Below are 21,984 nucleotides of genomic sequence, written 5' to 3' on the forward strand. Positions count from 1 at the left end.
TTAACAGTTCAGTAACAGTTAGCCTGATCGCTCTCTACTTACCTTGATAATGATGGACAAATTCCTCGAGGAAAAATGTATATCCTTTATTGATTTTTTTTCTTTTTGGTGACGGAGTTTTCCTCCACGAGTCTCGTAACGTCGGCAAATGTATTTGGCAAATCCGTTATAGCGAAGAGAGTAGATTGTCTAATACTTTATCTCTTGCACAATAACTGGGAATACCTTTCGCTTTCACACAATAACTGGAAATACGTAATCGTTCCGGAAGCTGAGTTATGGTCAAGCTTCAACAACACATCAGAAAAACATACGAGGGCAATCAGAAAACAGACCTGAACTGATGTGTGGGAATTTTAAAGTATATTAAAATAGAAAACCATTATTTTAAATTGTAATAATATTTTAATAATATTTATATAAATAAATACACTTGTATTATACATTTATATACGCATGTAATAATATTTTATAACTTTATTTTATTGCTCAATTATATAAGCACTAATATATACTCTATATAGTGAGAATATTGAGCTCATACTCGAGGAGGGAAAAACAGCTCAGATTTATTCAGAGGCCCAAACTGAGCAATAATATGCAATTTGCTGCAGATGCTGATACAGTATTTATATGGCATAAAAGATGAAATTCTGATTCTTGTAAATCAATGAGATCTTAAGACGATATTTAAATGCAGTTTAAAACAATGTAATGCAATACAATGATGATTGAGAGATGAACAAATAAACCTTCCTCAAAAGCCTGATGATCATATTTGATACTCATATTTGGATATGATTTTTCAAAATAAATAAATATGGATTCAACTAACACTTCACTAATCTTATATTGAATCTGTACTTTGCTATACATTGAAAATCATTGAATGTCATTGTCAATGTAAGATTATCGGCATTAAGCAGAGCGGGTTATCAAACATTTCTGAACGGTTTGTTTTACAGAAAGCTAGATCTACTCTTGCAGATTCATCTCATCCACTGTCCCGTGACTTTAACATGATTCCTTCTGCTCTGGCTTTTAAACTGATAAGATGTCAGAATGTTGTGTGCTGTTTCTGTTGTTTACTGTGTGTTTTGTAATACATGTTTACACATTTTATGTTGCACCAAAAATTACCCTTTGGGCTTATAATAAACTTTGAACTTGGATAATCAAATAAACTAAGTGTTCGTCTTGAAATATAATAACAATACAGAAGGTATTCTTATGTTTACCTACTTCATACAAATCAGTGCAGATTTCACAGCAGAAAGACACATGAACCACGAGCTGAAGGAGCATGTTTTATTATTTGGTTGCATAAAATAAGCTTTTTTGAACCATTGCTGACCCTCAGGCACTTCTGAAGACAGTAATTTTTAGGTCGCCAAAAAAGAATTTGATGTAACCGTTCGGTTTATGATGCACATAGAAACCACAGTCCCCCAAAATGCAGTTCCAGGTCCCCCCTTGCCTCTTCTGAAATTGCTATAAAGAAAGACACAGTATTAATGTTCCACAAATGCACTCAATCTCCACCATCAAGCTCCTGACAAAAAAAAAAAACAGCACATTTTCACAATACTGAAACAACTGCATTTCACTGAGACATTCCAGTCTCACAGTACAACTCTAGAGAACCAACCTTTACGATGTAGTGAGCAATGTCCCCTTGGTTTTCATACAGATTGAAAGCCAGAGAAGCGACCTGAAGAGCGTCCTGCTGCAACTCCTCACTCATTTCGGTTTCATGGATCTTAATCTTTGGCTTCCCCATGACTGATGTGCTGCCGTAAGCACCGACTCTGTTTAAATAAGCAAATGCGACAGTAATTAAACAGGACAGAATCTGGAGATACACATTTTTTGTGATGGTCCAACAACTCTTCAAGACCAGCTGCCATTTATGTGAAGGAATTACTGGCCCATAATACTATTATAAGATGCAACCAAACTTTAGTATGACGAGCTGGAATTGTGGAGTTACATCATAAGTAATTACATTTTTTTTTTTTTTTTTTTTTGGATCACCTTTACTCAGGACATGCTAGCCGGCAACAAAGGATTCCATTCATTGTGCTAAGCTAAGCTAGCGCCGACCCTGTCAAACTAAAACAATGCATGCACTGAGACAAACATGCATTTACCCACCTATCTAAATGTATGAAAGAATGTGAATAAGCCCCATTTCAAAAAACGGTGGAGTGTTCCTTTAACAAACGAACTATATGAATGCTCTGCTAGTTAACTGGAGATGTTTCATGTATTTGTATTGGTATATTAGTGCAACGAGACGTTTCAAAAGTGGTGGGGACAATATCGACCTTATAGCAAAAAAGTGGTGGGGACATGTCCCACCCATCCCTACTCTTAGAAATTGGTACCAGAGATACAAACTGGTGTTGATATGTTGGACACGCTAATGATGTGTCGTTCTAGTTAACAGTTCAGTAACAGTTAGCCTGATCGCTCTCTACTTACCTTGATGCACAAATTCCTCAAGGAAAAATGTATATCCTTTTATTTTATTTTTATTTTTTTTCTTCTTTTCTTTATTTCTTTCTGGCAAAGAGAGTAGATTGTCTGATACTTTTTCTCTTGGCCTGGTATGTTTTTCTGATGTGTTAAATGATGTTTTATTAACAAAGTTCGGGAGGAGCACGTTATAATTAAACCTAATTAAACACATGTGGAGCACATTCAGACAATCAAACCTAATTAGACACGAGTGGACCACACTCTGTTAATCAAACAATCAACGAGGTAAGAGGTGTATATATATACTGCAAACTCACCTCCGTTCGTTGACAGTTAAGTTAGCATTCCTTCCACCACCCCATCTCCTCACTTCTAGTCCTAAATACTCTTACAACAACAATGGGTTCGGGCAAAATTGTTGCAAAAATTTTTCCCTGACTGTTCCGGGAAAAGATTCAAAGCTTCGAGAGTGTCGAGAACAGCGCCATCTGGTGCTTATTCAAAATAAATGCATTTTACGCCTGCTGTTTCCATCCATTCACCACCAGAGGTCGCCTGTTCACCATTAAGACTTTTTCACTGCACACTAAGTTACAGATTACCCTGGACTACATTTCCCATGTTTCATGGCTTTAATTGTTCCCACACCTGTAGTCAATCACAGGGACTATAAAGCACTCATGCACAAGCTCACCTATTGCTGAGTATTGTTAGCCTACACTGCTCTGGACTCTTGCTCGCCTTGGATTACCTCTCTCGTCTTGCCCTGTTGGATATTTTTCACCTGGATGGATAAAATGTAATTGTAAATGTTTGCAATAAGTTATATTAGAGTATAAAGGCATACCGCAATTGTCTTTTAATGTGGATATTTTTACATGTTCTAAATGATATACTAAGCCTGTATTTCCTATCATTCACGTATCTTGATGTTTAGTATTTGTTTAATGAGTAATACTGTAAATGTGCAGGTATTCCGTACTTGTACGTTTAGTTAATTTAACAGAAATTGACTGTACATTTGCTATTATTAAGTACTTAATTAGAGATTGGTCAAAGTTGTGAAACTGGATCTGCAAAAATTAAAACTGTAAATATACAAACTTTGTATTTGAATTTATGTACTCATTACATTTTTATACATAATTTCATAGTTATTTTACACAGAAAAACTATATATTAAAAGATAATTACTGTAGATAGACAGAGCATTATTATAAAATAACTTTATAAAACCCTAAATTTACAGTTTAACCTTAAAGTTAAATGTCCTTTTTATGTAATTTGACATAATTTATCCGTTTTTCCACAGTTTAATAAGCCATTATTAACAGTAATGTACTGTAATTTAATTAATTTTGACCGTAAAGTCAATTCTGTATTTTTACGGTTTTTGCCTGTAATTTTGTGAAATGGTTATTTGCTGTAATTTAACGGAATCCGTCTGGAAACTTTGCTGCCAGAGATTTACCGTTTTTTTACGGGATTTTTTTTTACAGTGTGGTATGTGGGGCATTTATTAAAAAATGGATTTGTAGAATTTATTGCATAAATGAATACAAACTGAGGTAATACTGTCATCTTAACATACATGAAGCAGCAATATTAAAGCCATTAAAGCCAACAGGCAAATGTGAAACAAAAAATGCATTGCAATTTTACATTTGTCGGAATGTTAAAGGAGCACCTTATGATTGTCACTAGTTGTTGTTCTGTATAACTTGAACTGAAACCATAGATCAAGTAGGACTAGATTTTTTAACCCTCACGTGAATGGCAGGATCTCACACACCGGGTCAGGTATATATGTTAATGCACTTCAATCTCAGGGCGTATGCACTTTCAACAGGCAGAATTTAACAGAAAATTACATTTTGTATTTTGATTTATAATGATTCACACAGCAGGATTAACAGTGTTTGAGTCCTACTGTGGTGAAAATCAAGCTTTTAATGTTGTTCATATGTCTATGTGTTGTTTTTAATATGTTTTAAAGGGATAGTTCACTCAAAAATGAAACTTCTGTTTCAGGTTTTTCATTTTATCAAATGTTTTCTTAAGTTTTTTGTTATCAGTTTTAAACTGTAAAATGTACAGGCTCTGTAGCCTAAATATGTATTTTCACTGTATTTCTATTGTACACGATGAATTTAAAAAACAAATAATGATGTGCACGAATAAATCATTTATAAGCACTGCAACATTCTGTAAAAGAAAAGGAAAAAAGATTTGTCAATTTTGATTTTATGGTGACTAATTTGGGGTGAAAAATATATTTTTTCAAAAATAACTATATTTTTAAAATGTCATAGCTTTTGTGTGACAATATTAGTTATTCTTGCATTTATGTTATAAAAATCAGTATTATATAGCAGAAAGACACATGAACCACAAGCTAAAATGTGTATTTTGATATTACTTTATTTTATCTTCTGCATTTGGATCCATCTCTCCGAGAGCTCGCCACATGACAGAAGACCTGACCAACAACATGGAAACACAAGGGCTATATATAATTAAAAAGACATACCTCAGAACAAATTTAACAAAAGGACTACAAAACTAGACACAAGAAACAATAGCAATACAATAAAAAAGTCCAAACAAACAGGGAACACTTAACAGAAACATACATGTGTCCTCTTTATGACAGTTCTCAGCATGTCGGATTTGTCCAAAAGACTGTTCTCAATGTGCTGTTGAACTAACTAGCATGATATACTCTTGGATATTGGCTCATTTCAAAACAGAGTGACTGTCAGGCATGTCCGAAAGTGAGTTTTGATTAAGTAACTTCTATATCTGTGCTGATTCAAGCCACGGACCGTTTCAGACGGTTCAGTCCAATTTGGTGAACTGGTTCATGAATCAGTTCACTAAAATGAACCGGTTCAAAAGACACAGTTCACAGGTTCACAAGTAGGCAATCCGTGGCACTATCCACTCGCCATCTCATGGAAGCCTTGAAAGTGGCACATTTCATTCATCATAGTAAAAGACGCGAGCGCAACGTTCAAACACGTCTTTCTACTGCGTGTATGTCAAAACCTGTGTGTGAACGGCCCCTTATGTCTTCATATCAGTGGCTCAAACCTCAGTTGCTAGCTATAAAATTACGTTTTGGAATTAGTAATGGAGACTTGGGATGAGATGCACAAAAAATGAATCCTTACACACAAGTTAAGATCAAAAACCTGAAAAGTGTTAGAACATTAGAAAGATGCTTTTTCTGTTTTGAAATTATCTTTAGGCTATTGTAAAAAGCGGTAAATAAATGGAATTCAATTAAATAGAATAAAACATCTGGAAACATCCACACAATATCTGTAGGCCTATGTGTGTTAACCATATAGTATAAGCGTAATAAATGACGATTGGCCATTGAATTATTAGAAAAATAAAGCACATTCGAGGTGTAAGAATTTGCCTTACGAGAGTTCGGAGGACACTGTTGGGTGCAACATGATAAAATAGGCTAAAAACACAGAAATACACTTACCTTGAACAGTGTCCTTCTTCACCATGGCTTATTTTGTATAGGCCCATCAACTTTTCTGAAGAGAACTCGTGAAATCGGGTTAAAGAGACCCTGCACCCATGCACTGCTTTTCAGAGAACAGGTTTACTATTAACTGCTGTAAATTTACTGCAAGTGCTTAAATGTACATAATTTAACCGTTTAATGAAATAACAGTATTTTACTGAATCAAATTGGCTGTATTACAGCAGTTAACAAATTCATTTCATTATCCACTGACATCAGAATTCAATCAAGAACCACAATTTCTCATTGTAAAAATCAAACAGCAAAACCTTTCTTCTTTTGGTGCTGTGCCACTCTTGAAGAGCAGGATGGCCACCTGACCCAGGTAGAAGTAGATGAAGTGTTTGGTCTCGGGAGTCACGGAACTCCCGAAGTTCCTTCCCACGATGCAATGCCAGACGGGGTTGTACTTTTTGTCAAACTCCTGTAAATTAATACATTTCATAATTCACATCAAGGAAAAACACTTAAAGTCAATAACTGTATCCCTTAAAACTCAAAATTCAAAAAATCTGTCAAGCCTTAAAATATCTTGAATGTAACTCGACACCCTTGGCTCATTTAGTATTCGCGGTTCTATGAATATGCAAATGAGCCCCGCCTCCACTCACTCACTCAGCTCAGAGTTATTCCTGCTTTGCTTATTTGAGTAATGTCTGTAAAATAATCAGAATTTATAAGTGTTTGACGGAGAGAAACTTTGGTAATTTCTTGTTCCCACCTCATTCCCTCTGTCTCCCCCATGACTGTCTATTCTCTCAGTAAATAGAAAGTGAAACAAACAAACACTGGAACATTGTTATTTTCCTTCTTGATGTAGGCAGCGATGTCCCTCTCGATGTTGTACTTCTCCAGCGCCTGTGTGGCGCACTCCACAGCGTCCTGCTGCATCTCCTCGGACATGTCCGCATTCTTGATCACGGCCTTTCTGTCAGACATGGTGGTTCTGTAAAACAAATAGGGCTCAATCTGGGAACACCCTCTTCAATCTAGTCACAGTAATTGCTCTAGATGAGTTCATTGGGACAAACTATGATGTTGGCTTTACAAAGCCGTATGAAAGTTTTAAGTGGAAAGAGAAAGAGAAAGAAAGATACTAGTTAAAAGTAGGCTATGTTAAATAATTATTACAATTAGTTAGGCTCCATTGTGTAACAAGCCAATTAAAAAGATACACATTTATTATTCATATGGAAAGAGTAACTAGTTATAAAACATTCCTATAAAACATAGTTTGTTAAGAGCATGACTCAAACATGCCATTAATGGGCTTATTCAAGTCCTCTTTTATTTTTTGAGTTATTTTTATCCATTCTGCATCTCCCACATATGTGTGTTTTAGCAAGCGTCTGTTGCACGTTGGTGAATGAAGATACTTGCCAGGTTAAGTGTCACTACTGCTTTATTCATTTATCCAGTGTAAAACCCGGACACCGCCACACAAATATGGCTTTTTGTTAATGACTGTCCTTCTACAGTAACAGCTCACTACCAGTTACAGAAGACACTGTAACAGTCTGTCACATGCAATTCTGGTTGCACTTTTCATCAATTAATTTCTTACATTATCCTTTGACTATGTTCTGGCCCGCTATCCAGTGGCGAAAATGTTTTTAGGCCCAATGCCAAACTTATCTGCCAACCCCTGCTATAGGAGTGAGTGACGGTCTACATTTGGGCTTTGTTAAACCAACATATCTATTGCTATGAATGCGGCATTGCACAAAAGCATAGCTTTCACTTAGCGTTGTCCTTCTAGATGTACTCTATTTGAAGTCAGTTACAAGTGTTTGATAAATTAAGAAATACTAAGTGCACCTTTAAATAAATTATAACAGATGAAACAAAAGAAATCAAATGACTAAAGCATTTCCTGCATGACAAAGTCATAAAAAAAGATTCATGTGTTTTGCACGTTTTTATATTGTACTGACTTTGACAATAGTTTTAAGCTCACCAATTAAAATGAAAGTTTAAATTATTAGTATGTTGTTTGAAAGAAAAAAATAAAGATTTAGTGTTGATTTTCTTGTTATGCTGTAGATCATTTAAAATATTCTTACCTTATTCCTGTAGCGATCACAGAGAGTTATGAAATAGCTCAATGCTTGTTCCTGATCAAAAGTACCTGTAAGGTAGGAATGTGTCTAAATAAGTGTACTCTTACTCATGTCTCTCATTGGCTGTGTTTTCCATGTGCAATGAATGTCCTCAGGTACAAATGCAATCAGATTACAGGGTTTGCAAGAGCAGCTTGACTGGTAATACATTCCTTCATGAAATGCCATAAGTCACATGAATATCTACAGGCATATCTTCTTTATTCCGAAGTATAACTGTGTGGAAAATCCATAATAAATTTTGTATCAACAACAGAATTAAAAAAGGTAGTTTTTCTATCAAAGGTAGCATTAAGTACTTCTCGTGTGAAATGAGTAACAGCGTATCGCTGTTCAGTGTAGTTTTAAATGCCTCATTTCTGATTACCCGAACATAACTAATAGGACCACGTTTCTGATCACCCAATAATCTGAACATTTTTGATATGTATAATTCTTAATCACTAACTATAGATGCCAGTGTTCATCCTGACATTTGCACACTATCATTGACAGATAGATATTGCAATAGTTTTTTTAAAGATAAAAAGAGGTACCAGAGATACAAACTGGTGTTGATATGTTACTGTCCTGTGAGTAGACACATGACACTGTAAAAATTATCAACTAAAAACAAAAGCCCTCACATATCAGTAAGTGTCATGGCACAATAACATGCTTGAACTGAAACCAAAACCAACTGTATTTTTACAAGAATAAGCAAGATAAGATTTTAACTTGTCAAAATCAAGGTGTGTAATGTGCATCACAAAAGCTTGAATGACAGGACCACATACAGGTAGGTGATAAAAAACGATAAAAACTATGAGACAATTCTGTTCACTGTATTCTCAGCAAAAAGTCTGTATATCATCATATAAGAACAATTGATTATTCACAAAACAGACCTGAACTGATGTGTGGGAATTTTAATGCAAAACCCAAATTTCCTCACAATCTTTCGTGTCATGATATGGTAGACTATCTATTTTCCAAATAAAAATATCCCAATAACATCACAATGGATCATTTTCCGACTTTAAATAACACAACCACAGACAATCATCATTCATATATTTTCAGTTCACTTTCTTTCTTTCATACCAGTGTCAAGTATTTTGAAATAAAGACATGTTTCTGAGAGGATGACAATCTAATAGCTATTGTCACAGCATTAATGTCATTTCTCAGTTCACTCAAACTAATTTCTGACCTGGATTTAAAACAATATACATTAAAAAAAAAAGCACCATCGACTACTGTGAAATAGCGGATTTCTGACCTTTAAAATTTACACACACACACCTTTCCCTAAATGTCTCTTCTACTATTAAAATACACTAGTAGAATATTTGAACATCACACACACACACACAGTTTTTGAGTTTGCAGTTTTGTCTCTCATGGCTTCACTCGCTGCGTTCCTTTGGTTCCTTGTATTTCCACTGGATGTAGTCAAAGATGTCCTTCTCACTGTCCACCAGCAGAGGCTCTCCAGCCACACCTGTGTGAAACAGAGCTCATGTGACTTCAGGTTCTATAGATATAATCTCCATCATAGGAAAGAACAAGTCACCAGATGAACAAAGTAAATCAGCACCAAGTAAACTAGACGTTTGGATGGATAGAAACTCAAAGTCTGCACAAGCTTCCAGCACGTTCTTCTCTGCTGTGATGTGTAAGTGTGTGTTTCTCTCACCAGTGACGCCCAGTGGCCGGATGGTGTACTCGTTGAGCGTGAAGCCCTTCTCCAGTGCGTGAGTCCTCATGTTCTTGTTGAATATGTCACTGCCGGTGAAGTACAGCACTCCGCAGAAATACTGATCTTTAGGAATGAGCCTGCAGAACCAGAGAGAGAAAGACATGAGGAATACACTGGAAAAACTCATGCCAGGAAAGATTGTGCATTTTAGAATTTAGTTTTATAATATGAGATATTAGATTTTAGATTAGTCATGTGTATGATAAAAAATTTTGGTCAATTTTAAAATTTTGTCTATTTAGTAATGTGTCATTCAAAATAATTACGTTTTTTTACTTTCAATTGTTTTTAAGAACCTGTAATAATGCTGAAACGTCAAAAAAAAACAAACAATAAAATAAAAATGTTAATTGTACATAATGTAAATTTTTTATATTCCATGAAGTCTGAATTAAAATGCATGCAAAATATTTATAAAATAATTAGCAAAATCACAACGTCCCATATAACATCTGTTAAAAAGACGGCAAGACACAAATAAAAATAAACGTTAACTGAAATAAAATGAAAACAATCACTTAATAGTTGCAAAGCAACATTTCTCATTTTTGTTTATTTTAACTTGAAGTATTAAAATAACTAAAACTAATTAATAAAACCTATTTAGACATTTAAAAAAAAAAAAAAAAGAATCGCTAAAACATTAACTATAAATAAAATGAAAATATAAAAATAACAACTAATTAAAAACACTGATAAAAACCTAGTATAATAGTATATCAATGATACTAAACGCTGGAAAGCAGAGTGAACTGGGTCTAACAATCACACCAATACAGATATCAGCAAATGCTCAGTATGAACCTGATGTCAATACGGCGGTGAAAACATTCTTCCTCATCCTCGTCTTCTCTCTGCAGCTGACACACACCCTGAGGAAATAACACACATTATTTATCATTCATTTATTATTTCAGAGACACACACACTGAGGCAGACAGAGACTCACCATGAACTTAGTGTCTCCTTTAGACAGCGTGTCGGTGATGAAGCCGATGGACTCCAGATGCTCCACGACAGCATGAAGAAGCTTCGGCTGAAAGACAGAATCCCAGCAGGAGTTACGAGAGGGAAACACTTCATGCATTAAAATGGTCCTATAATGCCATTTTCACAAAATGTAAAATAAATGTCCCCAGAGTGTGTGTGTGTGAAGAGTTAGCTCAAAATACCCCACAGATATTTTTATATAGCATGTAAAAGTTGTCACTTTTTGAGGGTGAGCAAAAACGCACCGTTTTGTGTCTGTTCCTTTAAATGCAAATGAGCTGCTGCTCCCGGCACAGGGGGCGGAGCTTCAAGAGCTTGTGAAATCATATTCAACCACCCCTTTAAATGTTCCTAAAGTGTTCAAAACGGTCCGTGTACCTGTTTCTCGGACTGAGAGGTGAAGTCCGGATGGGTCAGCAGAATATCAATATCACCACTCGACTCGGCTCCTGAACATTCACAAACGCAGTTATGGCACATTTAGATGATACGTGATGTATGAAATATCTGGATGAGAAGGATGATCACCTCTCCTGTAGCTGCCACAGATCGTGCCGATGTACTCGGGGTCCACCAGATCCAGTTCTTTGAGTATCAGAGTCTGCAAACATCAGTAACAACATCAGTACAGTGAGACTCTACACATGTGCATCTGTGATACTCGTCAAGAAGAAACTCCAACCTCCATTTGCTGCATTTCTGCACGAGGGATTCTCTTCTCGAATTCATCAAAGTACCTTTAAGAGATGAAGATGCCATCAATAAAGAACAGAATACATTCAGGAGAAATACATATAATTCACAAATCAAATATAAAATTTAATAAATTGATTACAATACATTTTTTATTGATTAAAATAAATTATTTGATTGAAATTAAAAATTAATTTAATAATAATAATGTAGTACACATTTATAACATTCATCTTTCAGTCATAATTATGAGATAAAAAGTAAAAATTATTAGATTAAAAAATGAAAATTATGATAAATTAGCTCATAATTATGAAGTAAAAAGTAAAAATTCTGAGATTAAAAAGTCAAATTATGATATATTAGCTCATAATTATGAAATAAACACTAAAAATTATGATATATAAGTCAACTGCAACATAAAAAGGTCAAAATTAGGGAAAAGTAAACTCATGATCATGAAATAAAAAGTTAAAACTGAGATTAAAGTCAAAATTATGATATATCAACTGATAATAATGAAATAAACAGTCAAAATTATGAGATTAAAAATCATAATTATTACATGAAGTCATAATTATGAGATAAAAAGTCAAAAATTGAATATATTAACATATATTATGATCATATTTTCTATAAGTTTAAAATCGAGACTTACTTTAAGCCGATCTGCTGATGGTGGTTGAGTTTGTGTTCGATCTTCTTCAGATCTAAAGCATCAGATGAGAATTAAAACAAGCATGTGACGTTAAATGAACACAGTTCTGCAAATGAACACAGACAAACCTTCCAGGTTCCTGACGCCCTCGTCAAAAAACTTCCTGGCCGCAGCGGGACTAGAACAGAGAGGATGAGTCTGAATTGAGTTTTACACAACACTAATGTCATCATTACTGACTGAACACTTCAAATCAAGAGCTTCGTACCCGATTCCAGTCACTCTGGTTAAGAAGTTGATGGAGGAGCTTGTGTCGTCATTACGAATCTACAGAACAAACCAAACAAGAGCATGTCACAATCATATATATATATATATATATTTTTTATTTATTTTATTATTATTATTTTTTTTTATGATAGCTAAACTCTCTATGTGACAGTGATATGTTTCTTAAACAGGCCCAGAGATTAAATCATCTATAAAAACATGCACTTCTCCAATACCTTTTCCAGCTTACGCAGTTTTCCTGTTGTTAAAAACTCATCAATTTTCTCTGCTATCTTTGCACCAACTCCATCCTGAGAGGAAAAAAGGCAATTTTTCATCAAGTCAAATATGTTTTACTCACTTTTCAGGACACTAATGCTAGTAAAAACAGAGTCTGTACCAGTTTCTTTGCTTCTGTCCCATTTTTGATCTTCTGTGGATATTTGGAGATCACAGACGCTGCTTTTCTGAACACAAAACACCAGACGGGGGATAAATATAGGTTACATGTGACATATGTCTAGTTATGATATTATATCTTACATTATTAGACACATTAGATAAAACTATCTTACCTGTAAGCATTGTATTTATGGATGGCTCTGTTGACATTTCTCTCATAATTGGCTAACTCTGAAAGAGAAAGACCATTAAGAGTTTACATAAATCTCAGTGTATTAGCTGCAAAATCTTACTATAAAACGATATTTCATATTAGACATTATCAAATAAACAAACAAAACAACCAGGAGATCATATATAAAAAAAATGATTTTAAAAAATAAATATAAACTTTGTTATTTTTAGTGGATCATTAATCTTGAAACTTTACCTTTGCTAGCATGTATTAAATGGTAAACAAAAATGGGGATCATTGATGTTTTAATCTCCACTCAGGTGTAAATCCAGGTCTAATACCCCACTAAAGTGAAATTTCTTGTTTTAAACGGACTTTATGTCAACAAAACCGATCTATTTCCATTCATTCAGCATTTAAAGGTCCAGTTAGCTTAGCCACATGCTAACCTGAGCTGTCACAACAAAACTCACCTGTGAGGAAATCTGTGATCCCTTCGTTCAGAGATTCTTGTGGCGCTTTTCGTTTGCTCATAGCTGAGAGTGATTTATAATATGTATGAATATATGTGTTTGTTTTCACTTTCAAGACGACAGCCGAGCAAGTGTTCAACACTACAGGACAAAGCCTTAGCATTAGCACTGTAGCCACGCAAGATGGGGGGCGTGGCTTAAAGACGCCCCTCCTGTTATATTCTTCGCCCAATTAGAAGCCTTTTTTAATATTTATAAAACTGGCACGCCCACACTAGCCTCAAAATGTAATTCTTTTTTCATCTGAATTTATCATTAAGAAAGATAGCATAAGAACACGTTTAAAGCAAAATATATGACCAAAATAAGGTTCTTAATGATCAAAAATATATTTTTATAATATATAATATATTGTGTGAATTGATTTCATACACCCACAAATAAATAAATAAATAACTGCAACACCAGTTTATTAAATGACAATAAGCATTCATTGTTTTTATTTTTATGTAGTGTAATAATGCAATGACATTCAGAAGTTTGATGCAAACATATTTTGGGCCACTTTATAAAACATGTGCATTATAAATAAAACACGGTGTATTTATTCATCTGATCTACAAAGATAGTCACTATGAAGTTTTTGTGGTTGGTGATATTACTGAACAGCATGCGTTATGTGATATTACAGTCAAAACAAGCACCACTGTCATAATGCAATACTAAAATTAATTTCAATGAAACATCAAAACTATTGAACAAAGATTTGCTAATACAGCATTCATTTAGAGGTCAGCACCTTGCCATAGTAGACATTCAACAACTGTTACTGTACATGGCAGTGGAAACACTTTAATTACAGTCTAAAAGTATAATTCCCTCATTTACAAACAACTCTGAACTGTCAAACAAATCCACAGAATACTGTGGAAACCAAATTTTGCCACATAAGAAAAATAAATCAATGAATCATGCTTTGGTCAATGAAAATTATGACATTAAATGTCAATTATTACATAAAAGGTCAAAATTATGACATACTAAATTGTAATTATGAGATACAGTCAAAATTATGAGATTAAAAAGTCAAAATTATAATATTTTTATGATATACAGTCACAATTATGAGATAAAAATACAAATTATGATATATTGACTCATAATTATAAAATAAAAAGTAAAAATTATTAGATTAAAATGTCAAAAATTTGATAAATTAGCTCATAATTATAAAATAAAAAATCTAAATTATGAGATTAAAAATCATAATTATTACAGTCATAATTATGAGATAAAAAGTCAAAATTATGTTATATGAACTCATTGTTTTGATATAAAATTCAAAATTATGAGATAATTTGTATGTCATCATTTAGATTTTTTAATCTCATAATTTTGACTGTATTCTCATGATTTTAACTTTTTTTGTCATCATTTCAACCTTTAATTTAATAACTATGACTTTTTAATCTCATAAATATTATTCACCAACACATGAATGCAGAATAATATGATAGCAAAGAAAAGAAAATCAATGATTTCTACCACTAATATGCGTAATATTTAGTCACAAATGAACGTCATGCATTCAAACTCAGGACACTGAAGAACTACTGCAAACTAATAAATACATAAATATAGAAGAAACAGCCACGAGTGTTGTGTTTAACAGCCTGACACGAGTGTTGTGTTTAACAGCCTGACACGAGTGTTGTGTTTAAGAGTCCACTTTCACGTAGACTTTGTCGCGTGAGAAGATTTTAATGGCCTCCTCGACTTCTGAGAGTCGCTGATCGAGTCCAGCGCGCCGAGAGCGAAGACCCAGAGTGTCGGCTTTCATCGAGAGAGACTGCAGATCACTGACCAGAGACCTGTGAGCTACACACACACACACACACACACACACAAATCATCAATAATTAGAAACGACAGATGTAAAGGGACAGTGTTGAAGGAGACGTACTCTCTTTGAGCGACTGCAGCGTCTCCTGTCTCTCTCTCTCACACATCCGTGTGTGTCCGGCAGGAATGGAGGGATCAGGAGTGTTTCTCCTCTTCTCCTCCTCCTCTTTCTTCCACTGCATCTTCCTCTGCTCCAGACTAACAGACCAAATGAGAGAAGGTCAAAGTTTAACCCAAAACTAAGCATTAAGTCCAGTACCTACAGTGCATAGCCGTGAAAATGTGTGTAAAACGGTACAAATTCTACTTTGCATTGAGAAAATGTACAGCCTGATTTTAATAAACAAACAAACAATATTCTCAATACTTTATTACAGTAATGACAGCCTCCTCTGAGAATAATGAGAAATCAAACTCCAAGATTATATACTAATGTTCAAGAGTTTAGGAATTTATATTTTTATTCTGCAACGACACATTTATAATGATCAGAAAGTGACAGTAAAGACATTTATAATGTTACAAAAGATTCTATTTCAAATAAATGCTGTTCTTTTAAATGTTCTATTCATCAAAGAATCATGAAAAATAAAATGTATCACGGTTTCCAGGAAAATATGAACTGTTCTGAACATTGATAATAATCATAAATGTTTCTTGATCATCAAATCATATTAGAATGATTTCTGAAGGATCATGTGACACTGAAGACTGGAGTAATGATGCTGAACATTCAGCTTTGATCACAGGATATAAATTACACTTTACTATATATACACATAAAAACAGTTCTTTTATATCGCAATAATATTTCACTTTATTACTGTTTTTACAGTATTTTTGATCAAATAAATGCACCTTTGGTGAGCAGAAGAGACTTTTAAAACCGTACCGACCTCAAACTTTTGAATGTTAGAGTAAATCAGCGACTCACTATTCCGGCACTTTCCCCTTGACGGCGCTGGGTGGAGTTCTGTCTCTGAGGTTCTGCTCGGACTGAGATCTCCTCAGGGTCGTCTTACTCGCAGCACGAGCGTTATGACTCACAAAGTCCACCGTGTGTCCTCTCACGTGCATCTACACACACACACACACACACACACACACGTAAACACGCACAATGAGAGAGAAGCTACTCGCATAATACAGTAGAGGATGAATAATGTGTTCTATGTCTGAGTTGAATCAGGATCTGAGTAAGTACTTCAGTGTTGGAATAATATGTGTATTATATGTGACCCTGGACCACAAAACCAGTCACGTGGGTCAATTTTTATAAAATTGAGATTTATACATCATAAATAAGCTTTTCATTGATGTATGGTTTGTTATGATTGGTTGAGATACAACTATTGAACATCTGGAATCTGAGGGTGCAAAAAATCGAAACATTGAGAAAATCTCCTTTAAAGTTGTTCATTTATGTTGGCGATTGTGCAGCATTCACTCACATAAATACATGTTTTATATATTTACGGTAGGAAATTTACTAAATATCTTCATGGAACATGATCTTTACTTAATATCCTCATGATTTTTGGCATAAAAGAAAAATAATTTTGACCCATGCAATGTATTGTTGGCTATTGCCACAAATATCCCTGTGCGACTCGTGACTTGTGACTGGTGACGTGATCCAGGGTCACATATATAAAGTGTTAATATATTACACACTTCAGAGTCGGCGTCTCCAGCAGGATCGGTGTGTGACACTGACGGTCCGCTCTCTGAGCGTCGAAGTGAAGGTCGACCTCCAGCGCCACACTGAGAATGAGCCTTCAGGAACTTCTGAAACTCGGCTTTCTTCGAGGGGCTCGTCTCCTGCACACACACACACACACACACACACACACACACACACATACACAGAGACGCAGCTTTAGAACTCTGGTTTTAGTGCTCCTGCTGATTGACAGGATCAGTAAGAAACTTATATTTTTATTCATCAAAAAAAACAAGGAAATCCCACACAGTGTAAATACTTGCAAATGAGTAACAAAATTTTTATCAGGCATATATGGCATTTATCATCAGGTGTTACTTTATAACACTTTATGAGGTTGAAATGTGGCACAATTGTCACAATCACAGTTGATTTATCGACAGTTTTAGTAATTAAGTACTAAATGTATTTCTTTAATGAAATTATAGTGAAGACATTCAATGCAAATATACAGTAGCAGTGTTTTTAATATTATTCATATACTATTATACTATCTTATTAATATTTGGAATTAGCTTTTATTATTATGTTTTCAGCTTTCATTTTAATTTTAGTTTTTAAGTCATTTTCTATTTAAGTTAATTCATTTTTATTTCAGTTTTTGTTTTAGTAATTTCAGTACTTTCGCTTAAACTTATTTTATTTCCGTCAGTCGTCAAGGCACCATTTCTAATTTCTTAAGTTTTTTAAGTGTAAGTTTTTCAGCAAATAAGTTCAGCTTCATTTCAATTAACAAAAACGATTTGTAATAGTTTTAGTTAACAATAATAACAATACTGTACAGTATATATCTATACATATATGACAGAAAATTGCAAACAATAAATGAGGTATTGCATGTTTAGACTCTGCATATGTTTTGTTTCTCTGCATTAACTGTCTAATATCAAACTACTAATGAAACTCAATGGAAAGTAACTCACTTCTATTGCACTTTGACTTTACCAGAGGAAGAAAGCGTAAACGAACTCGCTCACCTGTAACTGGGCCATTACCCTGGACGGGACGTCCTGGTATTTCGGAGAGATCCAGAGAGCTTTAACCGGCATCGGTTTGGCATGTTCCCTCTGCGCCTCCAGCTCTCGAAACCGCTTCTGGACTTCACGCAGCTTGCGCACATTTTCTTTCCCGAAGTCCCGTACGACAGGCTCTGTCAGAGAAGAACGAGGAGGAGATGGAGATAACCAAGAAGAGGAGGAGGCAGACTAAAAGAATGAGCAACATACACCAGTGTACAAAAGTTTTGGCTTTAAAAAAAAAAAAAAATTATACTTTTATTCAGCAAGGATGCGTTAAATTGATCAAAAGTGACAGTAAAACATTTATAATATTACAAACCTTTCTATTTCAAATAAATACTGTTATTTTGAACCCTGAAAAACTAAATATGAAGTAACATTGATAATAATCATAAATGTTTCTAGAGCATCAAATCATCATATTAGAATGATTTCTGAAGGATCATGTGACACTGAAGACTGGAGTAATGATGTGATCACAGGAATAAATTACAATTGAACAGATCTTTTAAATTGAAATAGTTTTTACTGTATTTTTGAGCCTTGGTGAGCAGAAGAGACTCTTACTGAAGCCAAACTTTTGAATTGAAGTGTATAATAAATCATTATCTGTCTAGAAATTCAACATTAACTCAATTTTAGGGTTTCGCCCATATGGAGGCAGCAAAAACTCATGAATTTTCCCGATGTCAGTAACTGTGTTCTGATCTCACTAGGTTTGGCTGGACTGGGGTTCAGCGCCACTCCCTCCAGTCTCAGTAGGTTTCCCACAACCCCCCTCTGCCCTCTCTCTAGGATGTGAGCAGCGCTGGCACCGATGCGGGGCCGAGGGCTGGAGCGGGCGCTGTAGCAGCCGGGGTGGAGCGTGGGGTCCGGGGCCAACGGGCCCTTCAGAAGAGGAGACGAGCCGCTCCGATTGTTGCCCTCCAGCCGACCACGAGCTTCACCAACACAACAGAGAGATCAGATGAAGATCACACATGAGGAACAGAGTGAACACAAGCGGCAACCTTCCTGTCTCTCTCCTGAATCCAACACTGAAGTGACTTAAACTGCAGTTCATCGACTGGCCACTAGAGACCGGCTGCAGAAGAGTCAATCCCATGTTAAAATGCCCAACTTTACATCAGAAAAAAACATGTTTACAGCCTGGTGCAAAAAGTGGTTTGGTCTATATAGCTAATTTTGCCCTTCATGACGACTGTGAGGGGGTGAATTTTTTTACAACTCATCAATTTAAATTATATCAAGCCTTAAAGTTCTGCATAATTAAGGGTGTGGCCACTTGATTGACAGGTGGATTGCAGCTGATGTCACTACTAGCCGTTTGTCTGCTGTCTGTTAGCGTCACGTCACCTCAGATAATCCGCCTCTTTGCCCATTTTTGGTTATCCGGGAGTGACGTGATGCCAGATGGCGATAGCCATCATACGGGTGACGTCACAGACACTACATCCATATTTTTTTACAGTCTATGAGTGAACATCACAGGTTCAGGCTTACCAGAGGACGGGCGCTTGTAATAATCAGGAAACAGTGTGGGGTCTGGAGGAATGGGACCAGAGATCGCAGACGGTCCTTCACACATACTGCCGCTACAGGGGATTCATCACAAGACTTATTCATCTAGTGTATGCCAACAAATAAAACTTAACAACAAACTTGTTTCCCCTTACAATTAAGAAGTTTATTCGGTAACACTTCATTTTGGTAACACTTTACAATAAGGTTCATTAGTTAACATTAGTAAATGTATTAACTAACATGAACTAACAATGAGCCAACCAACCAACCAACAATTTGTTACAGTATTTATTAATCTTTGTTAATAGTAGTTAATAAAAAATACAGCTGTTCATTGTTTGTTCATGTTAGTTCACAGTGCATTAACTAATGTTAACAAAAACAACCTTTGATTTTAATAATGTATTAGTAAATGTTGAAGTTAATATTAACTAAGATTAAGAAATGCTGTGGAAGTATTGTTCATTCTTAGTTCATGTTAAATAATGAACCTCATTTTAAAGTCTTACCCTTTGTTTTAAGGTGATGTAGTTACACGTTACTACATGTACAACTTACTACAATAATAGCAGTAATTTATGCATAATTACAAGTAACCCGAATGTAATTCTATAGTAAGTACATGATGTAGTTAATTAATATTATTCAGTAATTATTTGAGTAAGTACAATGTAACTACGTCACCTTAAAATAAAGCGTAAACATTTATTCAAGTGTGCTATTAGTATACTTCTTTTAAACTAAAAACAAGTGTGTATACATTCAGTCTACTTTTTAAGTACTTCTCAGAAATATACTTAAAATTGCACTTAAGTGTACTTGACTTATACTGACAGAAAACTCTAAGTATGCCTATACTTGCACTCAATATTTTGAACGAGATAAAAGTAGGCTATAATTATATCTACGTACACTTGGTTTGTAGTTGTAGTTGTGTTTCCTCTTTTGATTAAGTAGCCTATTAAATTTTTTTTTCACAAAGTTTTACATGTTGTCTTATAAACAATAGATTTGTTTGAAAATATTGATTTATAAAGAAAACAGATATGTTCCTAAATCCGAGAATGTGAATTTTTGTGTAGTCCACCGGACCTGGAAGTGTATACATGAATTTACTTAATTTCAAGTATAAAAATTATTACCTAAACAGGAACATAGTAGTATACTTAAAGTACAAAGATAATATATAAATAGTAAACTGTAAGTATGATGTTAAGTTCACTTAAAGAAAACGTACAAGTATACTTGCAGTATACAACTACTAAACTGGTAGTTTACTAAGAGTATACTTCAAAGTATACTTTCATAAACTAAAAAATTTGCTACAAGTATTAATATTGACTAGTAAACTATCAGTATACCTAAGTTAACTTGTAGTATAGTTGCAGTACAAATGAAAAACGTAGTTGTAAACTAGTTGTGTACTCAGTTTACTAATGTTACACTTAAAATATACTTAAAAGTATACTTTTATACACTAGAAAGTGGGCCAGTTTAGTCCTAAGTAGTATTGAAATAGTATACTTACAAGTACACTACTAGTACACTGATATTAGTATACTTACTACATAAAGTATACTTAAAAATATAGGCTACTTGAACTTTACTTTATAGCTTTACTTCATATACTTCATAAAATGACATTGAATTAAACTTATTTTTTAGAAGGGTCATAATGTAGTTTGTATAAGTAAAGGGTTTATAATTAATATCTTTTGTTTAAAATAAAATATATAAATGTCTATCTTATTATTTAGATTAAGTTATATTTATTATATATTAGTTATTTTATATTCAGACCTGAACGCTCTTAATATCCTAATAATCTAATAATGCTCTTATCTAATGATCAGCAGGTCAACAGGTAACTTAACTACCACAAAATAAGCATGTATTTATTTATATCAGTTTCTAGCAAACAGGATTAATTTATATAATGTGCATATACTGCATTTTCACTTATTATTTGATCACTCTTGCCGTTAGTAAACACCTGCTGATTCACATAATACACGATTCAGAATGATCAAGCGCCATATTAATCTGTGTGTGAACATAAACGGTAATAAATACAATGAAAACGAGCTCCTGAAGAAACTTACCTTTAATGAAACCCTCAGTTTAATAATTGTGCAGATAAAGCGCGATATCAGCTCTATTTTTCGGTTACACGCAGACTGATGACGCATTACCAACAAGCGCAAAGCTTCACCATGGTAACGTCTTAAAGAGACAGTAGCGGTTTTGTAAGACGAGCCTTCACTGCAAA

The 21,984-nt window shown here is 34.5% G+C and overlaps 4 protein-coding genes and 1 long non-coding RNA gene across 5 annotated transcripts in view; all 5 read right to left on the reverse strand.

The window, feature by feature from the left end:
* LOC311066297 (uncharacterized protein) overlaps positions 1–208 on the reverse strand; it is a 35,863-nt gene extending 35,655 nt beyond the window's left edge. The window contains exon 1 of the mRNA XM_084087394.1: positions 43–208. The gene's annotated coding sequence lies outside the window, so the exon portion shown is untranslated. The remainder of the gene's footprint in view (positions 1–42) is intronic.
* Positions 209–1,294: 1,086 nt separating this feature from the next.
* On the reverse strand, positions 1,295–2,952 carry LOC311066192. The gene is made up of 3 exons (XR_014603036.1): positions 2,799–2,952; positions 1,649–1,808; positions 1,295–1,491 (listed from the first exon to the last, which is right to left on the reverse strand). It is a non-coding gene; the product is annotated as an uncharacterized lncRNA (long non-coding RNA).
* Positions 2,953–5,293: 2,341 nt separating this feature from the next.
* LOC311098535 (dynein light chain 1, cytoplasmic-like) lies at positions 5,294–6,971 on the reverse strand (the record flags this gene model as incomplete). Its single annotated transcript, XM_084138768.1, has 3 exons — positions 6,831–6,971; positions 6,295–6,447; positions 5,294–5,357 (listed from the first exon to the last, which is right to left on the reverse strand). The coding sequence occupies exons 1-3, from the start codon at positions 6,962–6,964 to the stop codon at positions 5,294–5,296; spliced, it is 351 nt and encodes a 116-aa protein (XP_083994894.1). The 5' UTR covers positions 6,965–6,971.
* A 1,358-nt stretch (positions 6,972–8,329) lies between these two features.
* On the reverse strand, positions 8,330–13,751 carry polb (polymerase (DNA directed), beta). Its single transcript, XM_084086326.1, has 14 exons — positions 13,548–13,751; positions 13,073–13,130; positions 12,898–12,964; positions 12,734–12,808; positions 12,496–12,554; positions 12,356–12,405; positions 12,228–12,279; positions 11,559–11,613; positions 11,405–11,477; positions 11,255–11,325; positions 10,836–10,922; positions 10,691–10,758; positions 9,824–9,963; positions 8,330–9,628 (listed from the first exon to the last, which is right to left on the reverse strand). Exons 1-14 carry the CDS (start codon positions 13,708–13,710, stop codon positions 9,534–9,536), a joined length of 1,113 nt encoding a protein of 370 aa, XP_083942452.1. The 5' UTR covers positions 13,711–13,751; the 3' UTR covers positions 8,330–9,533.
* Positions 13,752–14,000: 249 nt separating this feature from the next.
* Positions 14,001–21,929, reverse strand: enkd1 (enkurin domain containing 1). Its single transcript, XM_084087737.1, has 8 exons — positions 21,818–21,929; positions 19,695–19,786; positions 18,905–19,132; positions 18,150–18,322; positions 17,124–17,270; positions 16,384–16,526; positions 15,511–15,647; positions 14,001–15,425 (listed from the first exon to the last, which is right to left on the reverse strand). The coding sequence occupies exons 2-8, from the start codon at positions 19,777–19,779 to the stop codon at positions 15,265–15,267; spliced, it is 1,074 nt and encodes a 357-aa protein (XP_083943863.1). The 5' UTR covers positions 19,780–19,786; positions 21,818–21,929; the 3' UTR covers positions 14,001–15,264.
* Between the last annotated feature and the right edge of the window lie 55 nt (positions 21,930–21,984).

This window comes from Abramis brama (assembly GCF_963993115.1).
Source record: "Abramis brama genome assembly, chromosome: 16".
Lineage (NCBI taxonomy): Eukaryota > Metazoa > Chordata > Actinopteri > Cypriniformes > Leuciscidae > Abramis > Abramis brama.